Source organism: Nicrophorus vespilloides, unplaced genomic scaffold, assembly GCF_001412225.1.
Source record: "Nicrophorus vespilloides isolate i.1.1-1 unplaced genomic scaffold, Nicve_v1.0, whole genome shotgun sequence".
Classification (NCBI taxonomy): Eukaryota; Metazoa; Arthropoda; class Insecta; order Coleoptera; family Silphidae; genus Nicrophorus; species Nicrophorus vespilloides.
Window position 1 is genome coordinate 96,541 of NW_017095576.1, and position 20,257 is coordinate 116,797.

At 35.1% G+C, this 20,257-nt stretch overlaps 8 protein-coding genes across 17 annotated transcripts in view; 3 read left to right on the forward strand and 5 right to left on the reverse strand.

Annotated features, from left to right (window-relative positions):
* LOC108557323 (potassium/sodium hyperpolarization-activated cyclic nucleotide-gated channel 4) overlaps positions 1–3,859 on the reverse strand; it is a 95,513-nt gene extending 91,654 nt beyond the window's left edge. For 5 of the 10 annotated variants that reach the window (XM_017913832.1, XM_017913866.1, XM_017913849.1 and 2 more), the window contains exon 1: positions 3,631–3,855. In XM_017913832.1, the coding sequence (XP_017769321.1) occupies positions 3,631–3,698 (68 nt within the window). In that variant the 5' untranslated portion in view covers positions 3,699–3,855. Of the gene's footprint in view, positions 1–3,630 lie in introns of all 10 variants that reach the window. The other 5 variants (XM_017913814.1, XM_017913822.1, XM_017913807.1 and 2 more) reach the window with 2 other exon arrangements.
* Positions 3,860–5,782: 1,923 nt separating this feature from the next.
* On the reverse strand, positions 5,783–6,701 carry LOC108557465. The gene is made up of 3 exons (XM_017913975.1): positions 6,352–6,701; positions 6,067–6,272; positions 5,783–6,017 (listed from the first exon to the last, which is right to left on the reverse strand). The coding sequence occupies exons 1-3, from the start codon at positions 6,439–6,441 to the stop codon at positions 5,819–5,821; spliced, it is 495 nt and encodes a 164-aa protein (XP_017769464.1). The 5' UTR covers positions 6,442–6,701; the 3' UTR covers positions 5,783–5,818.
* A 285-nt stretch (positions 6,702–6,986) lies between these two features.
* LOC108557469 (dynein intermediate chain 2, ciliary) lies at positions 6,987–10,022 on the forward strand. Its single transcript, XM_017913990.1, has 10 exons — positions 6,987–7,144; positions 7,199–7,309; positions 7,369–8,149; positions 8,291–8,452; positions 8,511–8,761; positions 8,817–8,994; positions 9,049–9,277; positions 9,330–9,563; positions 9,702–9,881; positions 9,946–10,022. Exons 1-10 carry the CDS (start codon positions 7,121–7,123, stop codon positions 9,953–9,955), a joined length of 2,160 nt encoding a protein of 719 aa, XP_017769479.1. The 5' UTR covers positions 6,987–7,120; the 3' UTR covers positions 9,956–10,022.
* A 239-nt stretch (positions 10,023–10,261) lies between these two features.
* On the reverse strand, positions 10,262–12,118 carry LOC108557389 (fukutin-related protein). The gene is made up of 2 exons (XM_017913886.1): positions 11,252–12,118; positions 10,262–11,176 (listed from the first exon to the last, which is right to left on the reverse strand). The coding sequence occupies exons 1-2, from the start codon at positions 11,975–11,977 to the stop codon at positions 10,400–10,402; spliced, it is 1,503 nt and encodes a 500-aa protein (XP_017769375.1). The 5' UTR covers positions 11,978–12,118; the 3' UTR covers positions 10,262–10,399.
* Positions 12,119–12,329: 211 nt separating this feature from the next.
* LOC108557505 (5'-AMP-activated protein kinase catalytic subunit alpha-2) lies at positions 12,330–14,471 on the forward strand. The gene is made up of 4 exons (XM_017914034.1): positions 12,330–13,144; positions 13,249–13,885; positions 13,977–14,164; positions 14,230–14,471. Exons 1-4 carry the CDS (start codon positions 12,578–12,580, stop codon positions 14,416–14,418), a joined length of 1,581 nt encoding a protein of 526 aa, XP_017769523.1. The 5' UTR covers positions 12,330–12,577; the 3' UTR covers positions 14,419–14,471.
* A 505-nt stretch (positions 14,472–14,976) lies between these two features.
* LOC108557513 (stAR-related lipid transfer protein 3) lies at positions 14,977–17,243 on the reverse strand. The gene is made up of 9 exons (XM_017914046.1): positions 16,929–17,243; positions 16,702–16,877; positions 16,494–16,652; positions 16,383–16,436; positions 16,190–16,322; positions 15,941–16,122; positions 15,739–15,888; positions 15,404–15,684; positions 14,977–15,352 (listed from the first exon to the last, which is right to left on the reverse strand). Exons 1-9 carry the CDS (start codon positions 17,011–17,013, stop codon positions 15,148–15,150), a joined length of 1,425 nt encoding a protein of 474 aa, XP_017769535.1. The 5' UTR covers positions 17,014–17,243; the 3' UTR covers positions 14,977–15,147.
* Positions 17,244–17,735: 492 nt separating this feature from the next.
* On the reverse strand, positions 17,736–18,319 carry LOC108557546 (neuropeptide SIFamide). Its single transcript, XM_017914101.1, has 3 exons — positions 18,177–18,319; positions 17,976–18,113; positions 17,736–17,909 (listed from the first exon to the last, which is right to left on the reverse strand). Exons 2-3 carry the CDS (start codon positions 18,109–18,111, stop codon positions 17,821–17,823), a joined length of 225 nt encoding a protein of 74 aa, XP_017769590.1. The 5' UTR covers positions 18,112–18,113; positions 18,177–18,319; the 3' UTR covers positions 17,736–17,820.
* A 1,096-nt stretch (positions 18,320–19,415) lies between these two features.
* Positions 19,416–20,226, forward strand: LOC108557538 (NADH dehydrogenase [ubiquinone] 1 alpha subcomplex subunit 8). The gene is made up of 3 exons (XM_017914088.1): positions 19,416–19,626; positions 19,684–19,859; positions 19,917–20,226. Exons 1-3 carry the CDS (start codon positions 19,498–19,500, stop codon positions 20,137–20,139), a joined length of 528 nt encoding a protein of 175 aa, XP_017769577.1. The 5' UTR covers positions 19,416–19,497; the 3' UTR covers positions 20,140–20,226.
* The last annotated feature ends 31 nt before the right edge of the window (positions 20,227–20,257 follow it).

Below are 20,257 nucleotides of genomic sequence, written 5' to 3' on the forward strand. Positions count from 1 at the left end.
ATAATATAGACAATATAGCATCTCATAGATTTACAAACAGAAACTTATAAATTTCGTGAAAATGCAATTATATTATTTCCATATAGTTTATAAACATATTTCCTGAAATTAATTATTTCTCTATTGTGCATTTGATGTTCTCAGCTGGAATACGTGAAATATTAACAAGCAAGTGGCTGTTATAATTGAATCTGAAAAAGCTGTCGCTGTTGTTTCTCACGAATATTTCAATGCGGGGAAAAAAATGCAAATAAAATACTGCAGAATAGGACAGCTGCGAGCATATTTCATATCATTATCACCCTCGTCGTGCCATTTTTTTTTTGTTTGTATTGGAGCCGTGATTTCCCTTTTATTGGATTTTATTGCGCTGAGTACTGAATGGTAATTTGTAGGACTTGGATGAACAAAAGCGAGGGAAAGGGATTTTTTTTTGGGCTGGATTTTGCCTGCGGTTCATGCAGTTATTACATGCATTACGAGGTCTTCTTCTTCTTTCGTCCTCCCAATAAGATTTACTGTTCCCTCTCTCTCTCTTTCTCTCTCATAAATACACTCTTTCTCGCTTGCTCTTCAACAAACTTTCCAGCTATCGCATTCATTCGTGCCTTGTTTCGGAGGCCTTTGTTCGCTTGCTCCGCTCGTTCGATGCGCGTTTGTTCCTCCGGGATTGAAAAGAGATATAGGAAAAGCTTCTTTTTCTTTTAAACTCCAAGCTTTTTTTTTGTAACTCTGTTCGGAGAGACATTTAAGTGGCCGCAGGTTGAATGAGAAGAAGACAATGCATCACCAACTTTTATGTATCTCCATTGTTTTATTTTATTAAGTGTGAATTTATTGATACGGACACCTTCTCACATCTACTTTAGAAACGTATTACAGTTGCATTTCTAGTACGTACTAAAAATTACCTTGAATGCATTTGTATTGCACATTTGTTAGATTCGACGATAATATGTGTTATTTTTATCGGATTATTTATAATTTTTCATGTAAATGTCATTCAAAGCCTTCTCTTTTTGATAAAGATATTTCATTTGTATCATTATTAATATTAAGCGCAAATAATTGTTTCTTTAAAATATAATACAATTTAATTTTTTAGTTAAATTGGAAATTAAAAAGTTCATAAAATATATTTTTCTTAATATAACAATTTGCATCGATTTATTTACTCTAATTATTTTCATAATTAAGTCAACATTTCATTCAATTAGGTTCAAAGGTATAATCAGGTGTAAATAATTTTTTCTTGTTTTCATTTACTCTCTATAGAAATAGCAAGAGCAATTTTAGTTTACTTAATTTATTTTTTTTTTACAAATTTCTCTCCATATAATTTTTTATCTTTATTTTAAATTTTCAAAGAAAAAATCCATTGAAAGTTACCCTATACAAATTGTAGATTGGGATATCAATGAATGCGCGTTAAAACGTTGTTCGCATGTGAATTGGCACTTCCTTTCAACTCGACACGAGTATCTTTTCATGGACAAAAGTTGACTTTTCTCGTACTTTTTTTTTGTGTGTTGTTTCCGCAGTTGATATTTCCGTTCGTCAAGTGCCTTTGTATGTGCGGTACTTCTTTTTTTTTTGTTCGTAGGCTATTTCTTCTTCACAAGAAGTGTAGGCTCAAACTGCGCACCGCATTTTTAATTTTAATTGCTGCCATTAATTAAGCCGCGCTCAGTTATTCATTAGGTGCAAAAGGGCGGTGCAATGTTATATCAACATCATCATAGTAGATATGTATTCAAGCTTGTTCGTTCAGCAAGGACAATAATTCTAAGCAAATGAATGCCTAATGACTATACACTCGTTTAAGTAGCCTCGTTAGGAACACTTCTCTCATTTTAATTGTCTCAAACCTCTATAAATGTGTTGGACTTGCCTAATGTAATAATAATAAATGAGGAGAATTATTTTGAAATGGGCGGAAAGACTCTTAATATCACCTTTTTTTTAAGATGACGTGTATATTAATACTAAACTTAACAACATTTTATGTAAACACATTCTTACAGTAACCGGTCAAAATGTCCTGATGCATCATTGAAAATATTAGAAATAAATGCTCTTTCAGATTTTTAAAACAACAAATATCGTTAGTTTGAATTAATCAAATTAACCAGGTTCAAGATCAAAGTGGTAAAACTAGATGAATTTTGGGATACAATTTGCAAATTGGATCATACTTATTATGCTCAAATAAATTACACTTCTTATATACAATGTTTCATAAAATGTGCTTTATATTTTCAAGAAATAGAACAAAACCTATATTGTATAAAAAAAAAGAAATAAAAACGTTCCAATATAACTAATGAAATAATTTCAATCATACATTTTTTAATTAATTGCATTGTTCTGATTGCAATATTAATTAATTAAATTTTTAATAAAATGTTTAGATTTTATTAGTTCAATTTATTTATTTATGAAGATATTCAAAAGATAAACGTATTTTCAGAATACCTCATTTAAATTTCAGTAAACCTTAGAAGCAAATTGATTAAAAAAGATCTTAATTATGTGTAACATTTTTTTTTTAAATTATTAATGGTTATTAATTTAGATATTTTTTTTATAAAAATAACATTTTCCATATTTTAATAAAAATCAAATATCGAATATAAGCAAAAATGTAGAATATTATATGTTACACGTGTATTTAAGTGACATGAAATCTGAAGTTCCAATTTATGTTTCGAGTCGATTCGTAATCCGCTGGAACCGTGTGTGTTATTGGTAAAAAAGTAAGCGTGTACGGCCAAACCATTGGCACATGACAGCTGTCAAACGTTGGCTGTTCCGGACTAGAGATTTCCAGTTACATAAGCGCCTTCAACGCAATTTATTTTTTGATTTTTTTTTCTCCTTATTATTATATACGTGTGTGCATGTTGTTAATTTTTCTATACTGACTTTTGATAGATCCGAAACTTCTGAATTGGATTGATTGAATTTAGAATTTGTTTTGTTTTTTAGTTAAAATTTCCATACGGGTAATGAGATGTAATACTATGAAAGTACCACTTTCGTCTACCCTTTTGAAGGTTGCTCGGTAATTGGATTGGTGTGGGATGGAAATAGGTTTGATCTGTATCAGTATGTATGTGTCGTTGTCAGTGTTGCAGCTGATTGATAATCAGCAGAGCTCTGGGTATGTTTGCTTTGTAATTTATGACACTCGATATTTGGTGAGGATGTCTCTAGCACGTTAATTGATGCGCGCCAAAAGGGCCGTGGCCCATGGCCCGATTTTCCAACGGAACGGAAATACCCCAAAATGGTGGAGGCGGTAGATATGGGCAGCTGGGCGACGTGTGGCGGTGGCGCTGCGAAGAAGCGGTGTAGAGGGTGTGAGGGGTGGCGGCGGCTATCGGCCGGCCCGGTGTTACGTAACGTGAATGAAAACCCGAAATTTCGTGTTGAAAAAGTTCTTTAAAAAAAAAATAATTCCTGAATGATAATTGAATTGATAACATATCTTGTATCATATCATTGCGTTATTTTTGAAGTTTATGAGTGCGTGTGTTCTGTTGTAACCATTTGTTGTTGTTGTTGATGTTACTTGGTAACATGTCGCGATACTGGCCGTCGTCGTTGATTCTACTTTAAATTACTTACTGGTTGTGGAAGTGTTGCACATATCCACCGGGTCCTGACACCCGGCGATGGAGGCTCCTGACAGACATAGGTCTGGACTGAACTCTAGCATCGCCACACAATCACCCCTTGCTCACACCCGGACATAACGCGGGGGTTCTACTTGCGATCCCGGTGCGCCGCTCACTGACTCGATGCCAAAGTCTTTCCCGTTTAACGCCACCCTTTAGAGCACATGCGCTACTGCCTCCGACGCCGCGGCCTCATCCCTTTTATGATCTTCAACCCGCCTACGTACACATATCCTTGTCCATCCTTTCCTACTTCTTTCACGTGCATGCGTTCTTGTGTACGTAGTACAATCCACGCTCAACTTTGTTCCTCTTCGTCTGCCTTCAATACCAAACTTTTCTAAAAACATTCCATTACTTTTCAAAATTCTTATTTTCATTCGTGTTCCGAATCAGTTATGTATTCATTATCCAATTATAATCAAATCATTTCCTGCTACTATTTACATACATTTCCGTCAATTAAACTTCAATATAACAATACATCCACATCTTGCACTTGACTTAGACGTTCCTCTTTGTCAACCTTTAGAACAAAGCTCTTGCTGCAAGCACCGAATTTGAACCCGTGCTCATAATTCGCTAATCAACTACCATCAACTAATCAAAAAGAAAGAAAACATCAAATGCAATTTTTCTTAGATAAACTAAGCTAATTCGTAGAATCTATTCAGTATCACTTCTATACATCAATAAAAATATTATGGACTTACATAATTATAAATATTAATTAGAGAATTCGCATTTTATGGCAATTCGAGTGTGATAAAAAAAAACATTTGATTTAATGAATATAAGTTAATATAAATTAAAATAAAGTAATAACAATAATGAAATATAAAAAAATCATTATATTTTTCAAAGTTGAGTGTGTGTACACAATTTCTTAAGGACAGACTAACTGTGTGGATGCGCCTGGTTCACTATCAGCCTTCAAAGTCAAAGGAAAAGCGGCGTGATTTGTCATTGCGGCGAATCCAAAACAACATAATATTTATCTTTTAAATTGACTTAATTGCATAGAAGACTTACCTGGACAGACCACATTCAGGTTAAGAAGGAGCAATTACAAATAAAATGGAGAAAATTGACTTCTAGGAAATTATCAATGGAAAATAAATTACTTATATACAAAATAATTCTGAAATCAGTATGGTATGCAATTGTAGGATGTAGCCAGCAAATCGAACATACAAATTATACAAAGGTTCCAATCAAAATGCCTAAGAATTATTATCAGGGTTCGTTAAGAATAAACAAATACACCGTTTAGTAGTAGATACCAAGATAGACGGAGTCACATACTAATGTTCTGGCTATTTGCCTACTCGATAACAGTGAAACCACAAACAGGCTGAAGCGTTGCAAATCACTAGTTTTAGTATATAGATACCACAAATTGCAATACAAAATATACTCCTTATGATTATCCGACGTATTAAGCCCAAGTTCGAATTGATTTAATGTAGAAAGACATTAGAAAAACTTTGTTTTCTAATTTTTTAAACTACCAAAATCAAAATCAATCCAATAATATTTCTAATAAAGATTTTTTAGATTTAAGACGACTATAAGATTATGGATTGTCCAAAAATGATTTATTAATGCATTTGTTACACAGTATAAGAATGCTGACAGTAAAAAATCCGTTATGAAAAAATTTATCGCATAAATAATTTAAATCTTTAAAACTATCTGCGTATCTTGAAGAAATAATATCATCTCTTACAATTGTAAATTCAAACAAAAAAAAAATAGTAATTTCGATATCATATATATATATTTATTAGGTAATTTTATTTTTTGGCACAAACAACAACATTGCACGATAATAATAAATATAATATAATTTATATATTTCTATAGATTCAATTTAACTCGATTCATTCATTAAAGATATCGGCGTTATCCCGATCCATCTCCATCTTATGCAATTTTACAAGTGTGGTGTCGGTCTTACAAATCGTATAAAAAATACAAATCCATAACATCCATCGCATATTGCCACAACTTAATTTAAGGTTCTGATATAATTGACTGCATCTTCCTGTTATATTTTCAAATTCTTATATTGCATGTATATTTTTTCTTTAGGTATTTCCACCAGTTGTTTACATCTGTGTTCGTGTGCGTTTAATTTAAAGGATAACACAAAGGGTAAAGGAACAGCACGCAAACTTCTTGTATACCGTCTGCGGTGGCACCAGGTGTAGATCCTCCTCTTCCTCATCATCTCCTGATATGCTCATCTCTTCGATGCTGAAGGTATCAGTCAGCTCCTGATGTACACGTGACTCTTTACGCGACAACGGAAAGAAGTTCACAATATCCTCTTCGCTACAAATTCTATAATCGTATTCGTCACTACCATATTTATTTATGTTACCTATCATCAGTATCCCATTGGACTAAGGGTTGCTGATCTTTGGCCCCCGGAATCGTCAGTCGTTGGATGGGTATTAGTCCAGAGGTAGAGCTGTACTCCTGATGTAATCTTCTGGCATGTTCAATACGCGCCTCCAACCTCTTCTGCAGCTGTCTAGAAGTAGGTCCAGGCGATCTCCCGCTATCAGCGCTCGAACTGTCACTGTTCTACAAGAAATTAAAGCAAACAAATAAAAACAAAATATTTCATAACAACGCATAATTTTCAAGTCCCCTAACAACTCACTGGAAATCTGTGGCCATCCTGAATCGGCTTACTCTTAACATGTTGTTCTGCACCATTGTGATCGCCGCTATCTATACCACTGTCTTCCATCACTTAACATCAGTTTTTCTGCTATTAATATGATGCTTCAATTTGTCACAATAAAATCAGCCGTTTTTCTCTATATTCTACGATTATATTCTAGTTGTATTCGGAATGGCTGTTGGTGACGGAACCATCTTGCCTGTACAGCGTAGGAAAATCGATATGGGCCGCGCGCAGTTCACATTTTTCTTCGCTTCAATTTCAATAACGATGCATTATCACATTGGTACAAATTGATCGAGGCGTGAGATGGAATGTGGGCTTCCAGTATTCTCCGCATTTTAATTTAATTAATGTTAAAGAAAAGAAGAACTTTCATCAAGCACGATATTATATCAATGCAATTATCACATCACATCTAACGAAAATTTAGAAAACAATGGATTTGTCAAAGTGTCCTTTCAAAAATTCCTCTCTTTTATTTTATATTTATTTAAATATAATATTATATTTTAAATGTTTCTGAACGTAACGAAATCAATTTTCGTTTATTTAAAAAATAATAATAAAGAATATAACTGCATTGTAATCCAGAAATCACTATATTTCCTTGTTTCATCGATGATCTCCATGGTAACTTAAACACCTGATATCATTTATACTGTCAGTGTGTTACTTTCCAGTTAGTTTAACTATAAGTTTTGTGCGATTTGTAACTGAATTGTATTATATTTAATACTAAACGATGCCTCCCAAACCTGCAACCAAGGTTAGAGATAATCATAATTTAATTCATAAATAATCAAATATAAATATTTTGTAGAAGAAAAAAGTGGCAAGTCCGAATCGCGTTGAGGTGGATGATGATTTAGAGGAATGGAAAAAGTCAAAGCAATTACTAAAGCCGAAAGATCAAATTGAGCTGCAAGACTTTGTATAAATATTCAGGTTTTCCAAACACAGACGTAGATTTAAATGTAGTATATCTTCTAGGAATTGAAAGAGTTGGTAGGACGTACTTTGGTGATGACAAACAATCAAATTCCTAATAATATCGTTGAATTCAGTTATGTAGAGAAGTCGTTTATACCTGTTCCTCAGGTTACTAACTATATAGTAGCATACGAGTGCAGAGGTACAATAATCCATAGGGATACGGAAGAAGCGAAGGCTATAATAGCCGGCACTGACGGGGAAGACGGAGGCATGTTGAACGTGTATAAATCTTTGATTTTCACTCCTATCGGCAGTGAAGAGTTCGAGGACAAGGATAAGGAGAAAGATGAGGAGGCACCAGCAGAACAAGAAGATGTTGGTGAATCTGAAGGCGTCGAAGCTCCTGTCGAGGAGAAGGCAGATGAAGAGAAGAAGGAAGAGGAAGAAGAGATCAAACCTGTTTCAGCGAAGAAGCTAACCAATCAGTTTAACTTCTGCGAGAGGGCTGCACTCACATACACACAACCACCTCGCATGCAGGAAACTCAGACCACACCGCCGCCGGTGAAGACGTTTTCCGGTAACGTGCTCCAATGGATCATTTATGATTCTTACCAGATCGACTACGCTGAACAACTAGAGGAAAAAGAGCGTGAGCGCGAGCGTAAGGAAAAGGACAAAGCTCCCGTCTCCAAATACTTGGGACCGCCTCGGAAATCGAAAAAGAAGTTGCCTGTTAAGAAGGGATTCAGTGAAGAACAGGAAATGAGGATTTTTGAGTGTTGGAAAGTGTTGGAAAGGATGATCAATTTGAATACCTACGATGAAATTGCTAAAGGTTAAACATAAACTAATGTCTTTCAAAAATAGCTGATAGTAGTAGTTATTCAATTCACTTTGCTATTTTCAATTCTACAGATTAGACACTCTTCCCTTGACTTACATACTTGAACTTGATCGAATAATGAGTTGAATACAGATTACAGATATTGGGAGGATCCTTCAGATGAATTTAGGGAGGAAGAAGGAACGTTATTACCATTGTGGAAATATTCGTACGATAAAACAAAGAAGCACACCGTGACTCATATATGCTGGAACCCTTGGTACTATGATCTGTTCATTGTGTGTTTTGGGTATTGTATGTGTATATCAAGTATTTCAATTCGTTTGGATATATGTTTGTATGTTTTCTTCAGTGGAATTCCTGAAGCCTTTAACGGAAGGTTTCATTTGTTTATTCACTATCAAGAATCCGTCTTATCCGGAAACCATATGCCTCACTGAGTCAGCAGTGATGTGCTCCGACATTCATCCGAAATATCCTTACATGATGGTTTGCGGCATGTTCGATGGTAACATCCAAGTGTACAACATTCAAGCGTCAGCAAAGCAACCAGCTTACATGACTAAATCCCACGAAACTAAACACAGTGGAATCATATGGGCGGTAAGCCAGTAAATTTGATTATTGTTGACGTAATTTCCAACTTGAATGCGCTTAGATTAAATGGGTGCCAGATTTACCTGATGGCGAACTGAACTTCTACTCAGTAAGCAACGATGGAAAAGTGAACAATTACGTACTGATGCAAACAGAACTTTCGCTAACGACCATCATCAACTTATATTTAGATAGGGATGCTGCTGCTGGACCAGATGGAACATTAGTAAAGTTGAAAGGTAGTTTATCAAATAAATGTTGATTATCTTATAAGCATTTTGATACTTCTTTAGCTTGCGCTACGTACATCGTCTTACATCCGAGTAATCCTATCGTATACATGGTGGGAACCGAGGAGGGACTCATCTACAAATGCAGTATTAACTACAACGCACAATACTTGATGACTTACCAAGCACACACAATGCCTGTCTACAAGATACATTACAACAAGTATAACTCATCTGTGTTCATTTCGTGCAGCGGTGATTGGCGCATCAAAATTTGGGAGGACAATAGAGCGTACATATAATGTCCAATTACATTCGATTTTTTCTTTACTTTTTCGTTTTAGAGATCCCCTCTTTGTTTTTGATCTAGGTGCGAGTGTGATGGACGTCGAATGGGCACCTTATTCTTCCACCGTCTTTGGAGCTGTCACCGCTGAAGGCAAAGTGTACGTGTACGATTTGAACGTGAATAAATATAAACCCATCTGCACTCAAGCCGTAGTTTCCAAAAAACGTAACAAACTGACAACTATTGCCTTCAATTACAACATGCCTATTGTCATAGTAGGGGATGATAAGTAAGATCTTTTAAATAAACAAATAATCTCTCGCCAATTGCACCTTTAATTTGAAAATATGTATCAGAGCTAAGCTTTCTATTGGCATGGGATTATTGTTCTTATATAATTTAACATAATTATAATACATTTTAAAAGGGGAATGGTGACCTGCGTTAAATTATCACCGAATTTACGTGTTCCTTGCAAACCTCCAAAGAAGCAGCAGCACTTAGACCAGTGGACCCTCCAGTGCATGAAACTCGACAGACTTCTGGCTTTGGTTCGTGAACCTTCGGTGCTGGCTGTTCACACCGATATCTCGGTGTCGGATAAATCGTAAAGAATCACTTAAAGTTTTCGTTTATTAATTAAGTTCATACATTTCTGTTTTATCTTTAAGCACTATATAACAACGATAGTTGGCACAAACAAGTATTGGAAGAACGAAAGGAGCGTAAAACTTATAATATAAAATCATCAAAAATATACAAACAAAAAATAAATAAAATTATCACAATAATGACTAGAAATATATATTTGTCCGTGAGTTAGTTTTGCCTTTTAGGAAATAAATAATATTGTTGGCATAACCTCAGTAGACTTTATTTTCTATTTGTGTGGCGTGGATTTAGTTACGACGATCTAAAATCTTCGCTGATAGAGCAACAATCTTCACCTAACAACTTATAAAATAAAAGTCAGACCATCATCATCAAGAGACGTACAAAGACTGTGAATGATTGTGTCAGCGACGAGCTTATAAATAACAGTCTACTATTCATTCAAATTCGGGATAATGTAATACTGAAAGTAATATCATGTCAACGTAATAATACTTAATTAATTATTTGAGCCTATGTGAATTTAAATTTGAAATCAGGATAGTGGGCGTTCTCAACAATGCCCCGCCCGAACTTAAGCTCCAGGAAGTCACGAATATTATTGGGACTGGGCACCTGGCGGCCGAGGAATTCAATGCTGGACATGGGATGCAAAAAGTGCTCAGGAAAGTCCATTCCCATACTTGTGAACCATGCATCCTTCAACATGCTCCCGTTGCGCGCATAGAACGGCAACAGATTCACATGAACGCGATTAGCTTTACTGAAATGCACGCGATAAAAGTTGCCCTCAGTTGCTCGTTCCCAGAGAAAACCCTTTGCGTCTACGATAGGCTTCGAGGACGCCCTCTTCAACCACGTGCACCGTGCTAGATCGTCCCTATTGAATCCAATGTCAACGTCGAAATCCCACGGTATCACGTCTCCCGTTCGCATTGCCCCGATCAGACTACCAATCTCCAACCAATGACGTATACCGGATTCATGCAGTGTATTAAACACGTGTTGAGCAGTCCTTCGAAGATTGGCCAAACAACAAGGGGGCATAGTTTTATTCTCGTAGATATAAGAGGGCGTATAATTAATAATAGACCCGAAACATCTAGCAGTATCTCGATTGCACCCATAATTCTCCACCATCCCATTCTCTTTACGCACCCTCTTTACGTTAAATCTCTGGTACAACTTCTTAAATTTATCCTGATCGGATTTTATTTTCAATTTTTGTGAATGATGCGAGTGAAATAAAGGTTTCCCATCTTGAAATTGTATACCATACAAAATCTTTACCTACAAAATAAGTAATTAAAAATGTAATTAATATATATTTTTATTAAGTCATGTTATTAAATCTTTTGATCTTACCTTTAATTTAAAATATGTTGTTTGCAAATAAATAGAATGTGGTGATGGCAAAAGGAATGGATCATTTAATTTGTTCAATGTACCTAAATCAATCATCATAGCATGTTTCCCTTGAACAAAATCACAATCATCCTTAACAGTTTTAAATTTAAGACTCCACTCCCTTAGTGTCAAGTTAGCTTGCAAACAAGTCAGATTTTTGCTCTGTGAGTAACCAACAGCAACCATTTTTTCTCCACTGTTCAAATGGTTTATCATAGTCTGGATGTACTGTCGATGCAGGATTCTACTAGAATCAGGCACAAACAGCACATAGTTGGTCTTGATCAAACTCAATGGATTGCTTTGGTAGGGAACATCAAATTTTGCTGCTAAATTGATAACCTTAACATTCCTAACAGTCTCATTGCCATGAAACTGTAATGGAGGATATGGTAACCCCCTGGATAAAATTATTATCTGTATGTTAGGAAAGACTTTGATAAAGGACTGAACAGTTGCACTGACATCATTCTCATGCAGCTCAAAGTCACGTATTACTACCGTCGTCGATTTACTGACATGATTTATAGACGACTTGCTTATAATGCTTTTGACTGCTTTCGTCTCAAATAGTTTCGATTTCAAGGGTTCATACGAATTAAACGTTTTCCAGGTGTAATAAACTAGTACGACGTTCAGGAACACAATGAAGAAGCCGACATTTTTCGTCAACGAACAGCGCATAGTAATTTCGAATCTTTACCTCACATATTCAAATGTATTTTATTTACAACGTATTTTCTTACGAGGAATTTTGATAATATCGCCGAACTCAATCATAAAAATAAACAATAACACAACACCATCTGACTGAAGAAATCAGAAGAACTGTCAAATGCTGTCAAACGTCCAATATGTATGTAATTATTATATTTTTTCGTTTGTGTATCTTCCAAGAGTTTAAAATATTATAAACGCATAATAAAAAAGATATTATAATTATCAATAAACGTGCATAAAGCAACAAAAAATGTATAATTTAGTAATTATCTTAAAAGTACGTAACTTATGTTGGTAAAACTTTATGTAGGTTGGTCGTATTGTTTTGAAAACATCTGACAATAGTTGCAAAAATATGTGTCAAACAAGATTCATTAGTAATGCGCAATAATATCTAAAGCCTAGAAACGTTTGTTTACTTATATAATTATCATCGTAAAGTGTTAAATTTCTATCAAATGTATGTTCGTAATAGTGTAGTGCATTTAAATTATATAAGCGTAGGATAAAATATAAGGTGTTGGTGCCTTCGTCTGACGACACCAAGGAGTTCTAGTAGCAGCCATGGGGGAGAGGAACAGCAGTAGCAGCGACGGAGGCGTCCAGCCACTGTACAGGATAGGTCATTATAATTTGGGACAAACTCTTGGAGTAGGCACCTTTGGAAAAGTCAAAATAGGAGAACACCAGATGACTAAGCACAAGGTTGCTGTGAAGATCCTCAACAGACAAAAGATCAAAAGTCTGGATGTGGTGAGCAAGATCCGCAGGGAGATCCAAAATCTCAAGTTGTTTAGGCACCCACACATCATCAAGCTGTACCAGGTGATAAGCACACCCACTGATATCTTCATGATTATGGAGTATGTCTCTGGTGGAGAACTCTTTGAGTATATTGTCAAAAATGGAAAGCTTCAAGAGCATGAGGCCAGGAGATTCTTTCAGCAAATTATATCAGGAGTAGACTATTGTCATCGCCATATGATTGTACACAGGGATCTTAAACCTGAGAACCTTTTGCTGGATCACAATATGCATGTAAAAATTGCTGATTTTGGATTATCCAATATGATGATGGATGGAGAATTCTTGAGGACTAGTTGTGGATCACCAAATTATGCAGCTCCTGAAGTAATTATTTCATAAATATTCTTTAAATAAGATCTTTATAGACATTTCTAAAATTGATAGTTTTATATAAATATAAATAATAATAATATAATATAAATTTTAAGGTCATTTCTGGGAAATTGTACGCCGGACCTGAAGTTGATATTTGGAGTTGCGGTGTAATTTTGTATGCGCTCTTGTGTGGAACTTTACCATTCGACGATGAACACGTGCCCACTTTGTTCAAAAAGATCAAGTCCGGTATATTCCCGATTCCGGAGTATCTGAACAAGAGTGTGGTAAACTTGCTTTGCCAGATGCTACAGATCGATCCTATGAAGCGGGCTTCTATAGAGGACATAAAAAAGCATGACTGGTTCCAAAAGGATTGCCCTGGTTATTTATTCCCATCGCCCGTTGAACAAGATTCGAATGTGATTGACAGAAAGGCTGTATCCGAAGTGTGCGACAAGTTCGGTGTACAGCCAGGAGAGGTTCACAATGCCCTGCTAAGCGGTGACGCCCACGACCAGTTGGCAATAGCCTATCATTTGATCATCGATAACAAGAGAATTGCAGACGAAGCCGCGAAGGCTGATATTAAAGACTTTTATGTAGCAGGAAGCCCACCTCCTGTGAGCATGAGTCCCAGTCCAGCAGACTTCGGTTCTAGTCCGATGAAACCTCATCCGGAGCGAATTGCACCCTTAAGGGATAGAGTGATTGCTTCGAGCCACGCAGCAACCGGCGAAAGAGGCCGAGGTAATGTTGTTTCGTAATAATGATATTTAGGCTTATCCAGCCTTGCTAATATATGAAGAGTTGATGTGCATACTTTTAAGGAACTCTCCAGTGAAGAGGGCCAAGTGGCATCTAGGCATCCGTTCACAGAGCAAACCGAATGATATTATGATGGAGGTATATCGAGCTATGCAAGCTTTGGGTTTTGAGTGGAAAGTCGTCAATCCTTACCAAGTACGGGTGAGAGAAAAGAGCAAGTTTCACGACAAATACGTGAAGATGTCCTTACAATTGTACCAGGTTAATATAAACCCCATTTTAATATAAACTTAAATGATAATTCTTTTATTCATGATAATTTTCAGGTGGACAGCAAAAGTTTTTTGTTAGATTTTAAAAGTTTATCGAATGACGAAACGGATCCCAGTCAGTTAGGCACTTCGATGCCCACTCCTGTTTTGAGCGGATTGACAAATCCCAACACGTCCGTCGGGCACCACACGATGGAGTTCTTCGAGATGTGCGCATCTTTGATCATCCAATTAGCCCGCTAAGGGTGCAGTCTTATCTTATACTTCAACATTTATATTTCATTGAACTTCAACTATTTTTTATTTAGTTTTGTAATATGCAAACCTTTCAGGTACAAACAATGTCAGTTTATTAAGTAGTGGATTTTATTTTAGTTGCAGTTAAAGTATGAACGCGAAAGAAATGTATGAAACGGTTTTTGAAGAGGACAAAAGATGTGATTTTTAATTGTTATTACCATTATTAATATTATTGATAAGAGGCGTATATGCATATGAAATATTGTATGAAATTGATATCAATATATAACAGAAATTATGAAAAATTGTGTTTGATGATTAAACTAAATTTAATAATAATCTCTAATAACAGTAAAATAACAATAATTGCAATCATGAACAAATTAAAATACACGATAAAATTAAAATCTTATCAATTTATATATTTTTATTTAATTTCTTATTGTATACAATAGAACATTTTATTACCATAAAGGACATAATTTGTAAAAATAATTATTGAATCTGAAACTTAATCACAGTAAAAATTAAAAGCAACTTGATTATAAATTATATATATATATAGAACATCTAGAGTTAAATTCATTATGTATACACTAAAATGAGAAATATATTATAAATCGATATTACATTTTTGTTTCGGGATGAATCACAGATTAAACCTTAGTAATATTTTTATATTCTATATGGACCGAATTGAGAGAGAAAAGTCTTGTTTAAAACGTAGATAAGTCATGTTCCCTTGACGTTCGTCGACTGCTCCACGTAAGCCCTTAAATTTTTGATGTAATCGAACATCATTGACACATAGGCTGTGTCCAATATGTACTGCGGTAACCAACCTTTTAGATTCGTATTGAAGACCCATTGGAACTGGCTCTTGTCTTTATCACTTTTCAGTGGTCTCATAGCTAGGCAACCTACGCCGTTTTCACCTCTAAAATTTACCATTTTTATTTAATGTTAATACTTATTTTGAACTGTTTACCTAATATATTTATCGTTTGAAGGCACTGATGGATGTTCGGTGGCGACGCAGGCAATTAGGTAGGTATCTTCTATAAGGCCCCAATGGCGAAGGGTAACGAAATCTCTGCTTGAGACGGCACCACGAGCCCCTTCCGCGGATACCTGGTAGCATATGTCTGTATTCTCATCTATGGTCTGCACCTTGTGCGAATCCAGCAAAGCAGGATTCCATTTTGGTATATTCTCGACGCGATAAAACAACTCGTCCAATAGGCAACGAGCTGTATTCTTCACCACACCCTAAAATACAATAAACTATCAACTACGCCCACTTCACATCTTTAAATTACACACAGTCAACTTGAAGATCTTTCCGACCTTTGACAATTCCATTACTTCGATTACGTCGTTGTGAAACTCTTTAATACACTTCCATTCATCGCTATTCAACATTTCCCATGATTCGACCAGGACCTTTGCACCCAAATCACAATAATTCTTTTCCTGCAAACGTACCCCACTTAGTATCTATTAAAAAATAGTCTTTGTTATTTACCTGATCATCCGTTAATCGTATAGGTGGAAATTTGCGCAATCTTGGAATGGCTTCGAAGCCTTGCAGAGAACCTTCCCTGGACCCCAAGGGCGAGTAGAAATTGGCAACACTATCAGTATACATCGATGGATATCCATGGACATAATTCCGGATCAATGGCGACCGCTCATTATCGGTAGACGCTATACATTAATTCAACAATATTGACATACTGCTTGAAAGCTTGTTTCTTGATTTTGAGAAACTCACCGATTACGTATTGACGAGCGTCGAATTCTCGTGGAATTACTCGAAAGTCTAGAAACCAGGCTTCACCCCATGAAAGCACGAATGATATCAAGACCAGGAGTACTTGGAACACAGGTTGGTTTGTTGTCTGAAACTGTGTTTGCAAATATTAAACAATCGTTTGATTGAATCAGCATTTAATAACGAAACTTACATCATAGACAAATACTTTTGCAATCAGAAGAGCACAAGTTGTTGCTGTGGAAATCTGTCATAAAGAACTAGTAATATTAATAATTTATTTTACCAATTAGGACACACTTACAGCAATCACCACCCAAGAGTTAACATAGAGAACAGCATAAAAGAACAAGAGCACTATAAACCTAAAGATTGCCAGCAAAATAACATCAAACAATGATGTGTGTACATCATAATGGTAGATCTGCTTAGATAATGCTGATAATATATTGTCACCATTCAGCTACAAAATGAAGTTATTAAATTATTAAAACATGCTTCAGAGAACTCACCATAATACAAATAAGCCACATTAGAATAGTAAAGAGTAAATCGAAAGTAACAAATAAACAAAAAAACCTTCGCACACTGGACATTCGTCCATTCAGTGCTTGTCCTGTAAAGAATTCTGGTGATATTATATATTCAGGTCTCACAGAAGTGATTGTGTTGATACTGTGGGAATGTGCTGCAAACAAAGAGTTAGAAATATCCTGATTTTATGTTACTAAAAACTTACATATATCACCTGCAGTTTGATTGGTATAATATTCATTTGATCGGAGCATTTCTTCTGCTGCATTTCTAATATCTTGTTCAGACATTGTACTATCACAAAGGAATTTATTTGTTGGTACATGTATTTACTTAATGCATATATTTTTGTTGTCCAAATTGACACAATAACATAACTAGGGTTGATGATGATGATTAATGTTGAAATTACACACATTCCATTTGGAGCACTTAATGTTTACTTATTATCAAAATCATACATTTTTATTACTTTCTCAAATGAATTCCAACCATATACTCCATATACTGACACAAACATAGTGCTTAGATAACACAATATACATGTATCTGACAGTTCGATGCGATGTTTATTGTTTGTCCTATGTTAAATTATTTCCAGATAGTCCAAGATAGCCTGGCAACTGTTGATTACTTTAAGTTATATCTGAGAATAAACATATTTTTCAAATACAAATAAAGATTGCTAATTAGGAATTGATCGACCAAAACAGTTCATTTAAAAATCACAAAAAACCTGTTTCTTTTTCTTTCTTTTGGAAAACTTTGAAAATTTTAATTTTATTTTTTAATTTTGAGTATTGTATAAGAAATATACAATACAATAATAATAGCAACACTATTCGCATATTTATAAAATTATTATGCTTATTTGAATATTCATTTAAAAAATATATAAACTTAATATTTTTGTATGCATATGTTAGTTAACGGTGATATTTAAAACAAGAGTTTGTATTAACTTATAGTTCTGATTTAGGTAAGTATAGGTATAAAATTCATAATGTTTATATGTTGTTAATTTTATTTATTCATAATCGATACAGTTATACATTAAGCGGTTGATTATAATAAGTTTTGCATTGTTTTTAGAAGATCTACTTTTCTTGGAGAGGGAACCAGGCCTGGCAAGCCTCACTGGCGATCTCACACATAGCGGACAAAGCCTTTCCGGCGGAATCGTATTCTGAAAGCAGACAAGACATTTGAAACATTTGTAGATTTAATAAATTAACTGAATATGTTGACTTACCGATGTTACCGCGCTTTCCGAAAATGGAACCATTGAAAGGGGGCTTCCTGTAGGTGGCTTCAACATCCAAAAATAAGTTGCCCATGGTCAGGGCCAAGAAGACGAAAACGAAGAGTTTGGCGAATTTGGCTTCCATTGCTGTTACGATTACGATTGAAGAGATATTGTTTATATTTATATAATTGAAAGAGGTGAACTTACCGATTTTGTTGGTTTGTTGTTGTTGTTTGCTTGATGAAAGCTGAGATGAGTGTGTGATGGTTTGGCTTTGGAACGTGGGGTTTATATAGTAGGTAAAGTTATTCGAAAATAGTAAGTGGATTACAAGCCCATTTGGCGGGTTATTAGAGGCACGATAATGAAATCAGCAACTCTGGCCACCACTGGCGAGCTTTATTTAATAGGATCTGACATGCTGCCCTCCCGTCCAATTAAAACCGACATGTTCTGCTTACTTACTTGCTGAAAAATATTACAACAATTCGATTTACGATATTCCATTTGTTTCCAATTTCCTTCACCCGCAAATTCGATTGTTCGATATAAATTGGTTTCAAATTTTATTACACTTTCTTTGGTGGTTCGACCATTCGCTTAGTGACTCCTCATACGCACTTTTACTGAACACCCAGAAAATGTATCTGTTGAATATGTACTTAATTTATCAAAACAAGTAAACTTCTGACTTTAAAAGTAAGTTATAATAATATTTTTATATACTATCCTTAAGTTTACTGTTAACAAATTTTATAATTAGTTAAAACATTATAGTGCTGATAAATGAATACGCAATAATCCTTTTCTAATTAACATTACAATGTTGTTATTTTTTAAATTGAACAAAAATATCTGTTTATCATTGCATTTCTATAAGTTTAATGTGTAGTAATTACAATAATTATCTGTAATTTCTATTATTTTTTTGAAAATTTGATTTGTTTTGCTTTATGTTATGAACATTAGATAGTAATAAATTCGTTAAATCTTAAAAATAACAATGTACAGTGGAACCTCGCATAACGAGCGTTTTGCTTAACAAGCAAAATGAATTGTAAGATAAATGACTCGCTTAACGAGCGACGTTTCGAATAACGAGTGACGATGAGAAGAGAAGTCCCAGATTGCGCCCCTACATCATTTTTAAAACGTGTTTATGTGTATTTTTGAATATGTTTCACTATACGAGTAAAAATCCGGAAATTTTGGAACGATTTAAACTCGTTAAGCGAGATTCCCCTGTATATACATTAGTTTTTACATTTATTGATTTTAAAGTATAGGGTGGAAAGACCTATGTCCATAGCCCTATGTAAATTAATTAGTTATTATGATTATATAATTATATATATTTTGCTTTTATAAAATTTATTATAAAATGTTAAATATTTAAATTTAAAAACAAAATGGGAACCATCTCTAATTATGACATTTGACATGTGAATTGACAGCTGTCACCTTTGGTGGAGTTGTGGATTGTGGAACATAAATAAGAATTATTTTGCGGAATAATATTAGTGAAAAGATGAGTATTACGGCGAATGAGTATATGCCGACTCAGGAGGAGCTGACGGTGAAGGAGATCGAGGTGTCTGGTCCGGTTCTGAAGGCCGGTGCCATGCACTTGGGGAAGCGTTGCGAATATCAGAATAATGTGAGGTTAATTATCTAATCACAGAATACAGAAAACAAATATGTGTTCTGTCTGCAGGAATTCGTCCTTTGCCGCAACGAGACGGGCGATCCTAGGGCCTGCATCAAGGAAGGCAAGGAGGTCACCAATTGTGCCATGAATTTTTTCAAAGACATCAAGAAGTCTTGCTATGGCGAGTTCATGCAATACGTTAATTGTTTGGACAAATCCAGCACTAACCAGGCGTTCTCTCCGTTAGTACCATATTATATCGAAACTAATCAAAGTATACTAATTTTAGATCATTATAGGTGTCGTAAGACCCAAGGTGTCTTTGATAAATGCATGCAGGACAACTTGAACATGGAGCGTCCCCCTCATGATTACTTTGCTCGTACGCACATCCATAAAACGAATCGCCCAAAGCCTGTGCCAGAGCCCAAGCCAGAATATCCAGACCGCAATCCATACCTTCCAGAGGATGCAGAGTTGCCTCCAGCCAAATACGGCTCACGTTATATATGGATGTGGTAGATTGTTGCAATTTCCAGATTGTAGTTTAACTTTTAAATGAGAATGTAAAATGTAAATAAATTATCAACCCAGTTGTATTTACAACAATCTTAGTTTTTAAATACCATTTAAATTTTTA

Bases quoted from the DNA above. Each gene is read 5' to 3' on its own strand.
- LOC108557465 (XM_017913975.1), bottom strand. From the start codon at position 6,441: ATGGAAGACAGTGGTATAGATAGCGGCGATCACAATGGTGCAGAACAA. The intron at 6,273-6,351 runs GTGAGTTGTTAG...AATTTCTTGTAG, and splicing joins AGGATGGCCACAGATTTCCA to AACAGTGACAGTTCGAGCGC. The intron at 6,018-6,066 runs GTAACATAAATA...TAGAATTTGTAG, and splicing joins CAATGGGATACTGATGATAG to CGAAGAGGATATTGTGAACT.
- LOC108557469 (XM_017913990.1), top strand. From the start codon at position 7,121: ATGCCTCCCAAACCTGCAACCAAG. The intron at 7,310-7,368 runs GTATAAATATTC...TATATCTTCTAG, and splicing joins AAATTGAGCTGCAAGACTTT to GAATTGAAAGAGTTGGTAGG. The intron at 9,564-9,701 runs GTAAGATCTTTT...ACATTTTAAAAG, and splicing joins GTCATAGTAGGGGATGATAA to GGGAATGGTGACCTGCGTTA.
- LOC108557389 (XM_017913886.1), bottom strand. From the start codon at position 11,977: ATGCGCTGTTCGTTGACGAAAAATGTCGGCTTCTTCATTGTGTTCCTG. The intron at 11,177-11,251 runs GTAAGATCAAAA...CTTATTTTGTAG, and splicing joins CAACATATTTTAAATTAAAG to GTAAAGATTTTGTATGGTAT.
- LOC108557505 (XM_017914034.1), top strand. From the start codon at position 12,578: ATGGGGGAGAGGAACAGCAGTAGCAGCGACGGAGGCGTCCAGCCACTG. The intron at 13,145-13,248 runs GTAATTATTTCA...ATAAATTTTAAG, and splicing joins CAAATTATGCAGCTCCTGAA to GTCATTTCTGGGAAATTGTA. The intron at 13,886-13,976 runs GTAATGTTGTTT...GGAACTCTCCAG, and splicing joins AACCGGCGAAAGAGGCCGAG to TGAAGAGGGCCAAGTGGCAT.
- LOC108557513 (XM_017914046.1), bottom strand. From the start codon at position 17,013: ATGTCTGAACAAGATATTAGAAATGCAGCAGAAGAAATGCTCCGATCA. The intron at 16,878-16,928 runs GTAAGTTTTTAG...CTTTGTTTGCAG, and splicing joins TCAAACTGCAGGTGATATAT to CACATTCCCACAGTATCAAC. The intron at 16,323-16,382 runs GTAAGTTTCGTT...TTGCAAACACAG, and splicing joins CAAAAGTATTTGTCTATGAT to TTTCAGACAACAAACCAACC.
- LOC108557546 (XM_017914101.1), bottom strand. From the start codon at position 18,111: ATGGAAGCCAAATTCGCCAAACTCTTCGTTTTCGTCTTCTTGGCCCTG. The intron at 17,910-17,975 runs GTAAGTCAACAT...GTCTGCTTTCAG, and splicing joins CGGAAAGCGCGGTAACATCG to AATACGATTCCGCCGGAAAG.
- LOC108557538 (XM_017914088.1), top strand. From the start codon at position 19,498: ATGAGTATTACGGCGAATGAGTATATGCCGACTCAGGAGGAGCTGACG. The intron at 19,627-19,683 runs GTGAGGTTAATT...TTCTGTCTGCAG, and splicing joins GTTGCGAATATCAGAATAAT to GAATTCGTCCTTTGCCGCAA. The intron at 19,860-19,916 runs GTTAGTACCATA...AGATCATTATAG, and splicing joins ACTAACCAGGCGTTCTCTCC to GTGTCGTAAGACCCAAGGTG.